Raw genomic sequence first — 211 nt, 5'->3', positions numbered from 1 at the left:
CCCTCACCGGGCATGTTGCGCAGGTGCCGGTAAGAGATGGCAGCGCAGAGCTTGGACGTCGCGGGCAGCATCTCCCTGGTCCAGACAGAGCCGTGGGCTGCGGGTGGGTGTCTCTGTGGCGAGGGCTGCTCTGCCCCAGCCCTCCGGGTGCTCGGCCTTAAGTACGCCCGCTGAAGGATGCTGGCTTGTCAGCAGGGAGATAAGAGCCATC

The 211-nt window shown here is 65.9% G+C and overlaps 1 protein-coding gene across 1 annotated transcript in view; it reads right to left on the bottom strand.

The window, feature by feature from the left end:
• Positions 1–71, bottom strand: part of STAR (steroidogenic acute regulatory protein) — a 2,774-nt gene extending 2,703 nt beyond the window's left edge. The window contains exon 1 of the mRNA XM_010141236.1: positions 8–71. Coding sequence (XP_010139538.1) covers positions 8–71 — 64 coding nt within the window. The remainder of the gene's footprint in view (positions 1–7) is intronic.
• Positions 72–211: the final 140 nt, after the last annotated feature.

The sequence above is a fragment of the Buceros rhinoceros genome, unplaced genomic scaffold (genome assembly GCF_000710305.1).
Source record: "Buceros rhinoceros silvestris isolate BGI_N320 unplaced genomic scaffold, ASM71030v1 scaffold30488, whole genome shotgun sequence".
Classification (NCBI taxonomy): Eukaryota; Metazoa; Chordata; class Aves; order Bucerotiformes; family Bucerotidae; genus Buceros; species Buceros rhinoceros.
The sequence above is the reverse complement of the archived record's forward strand: the minus strand, read 5'-3'. Positions and strand labels throughout refer to the sequence as shown.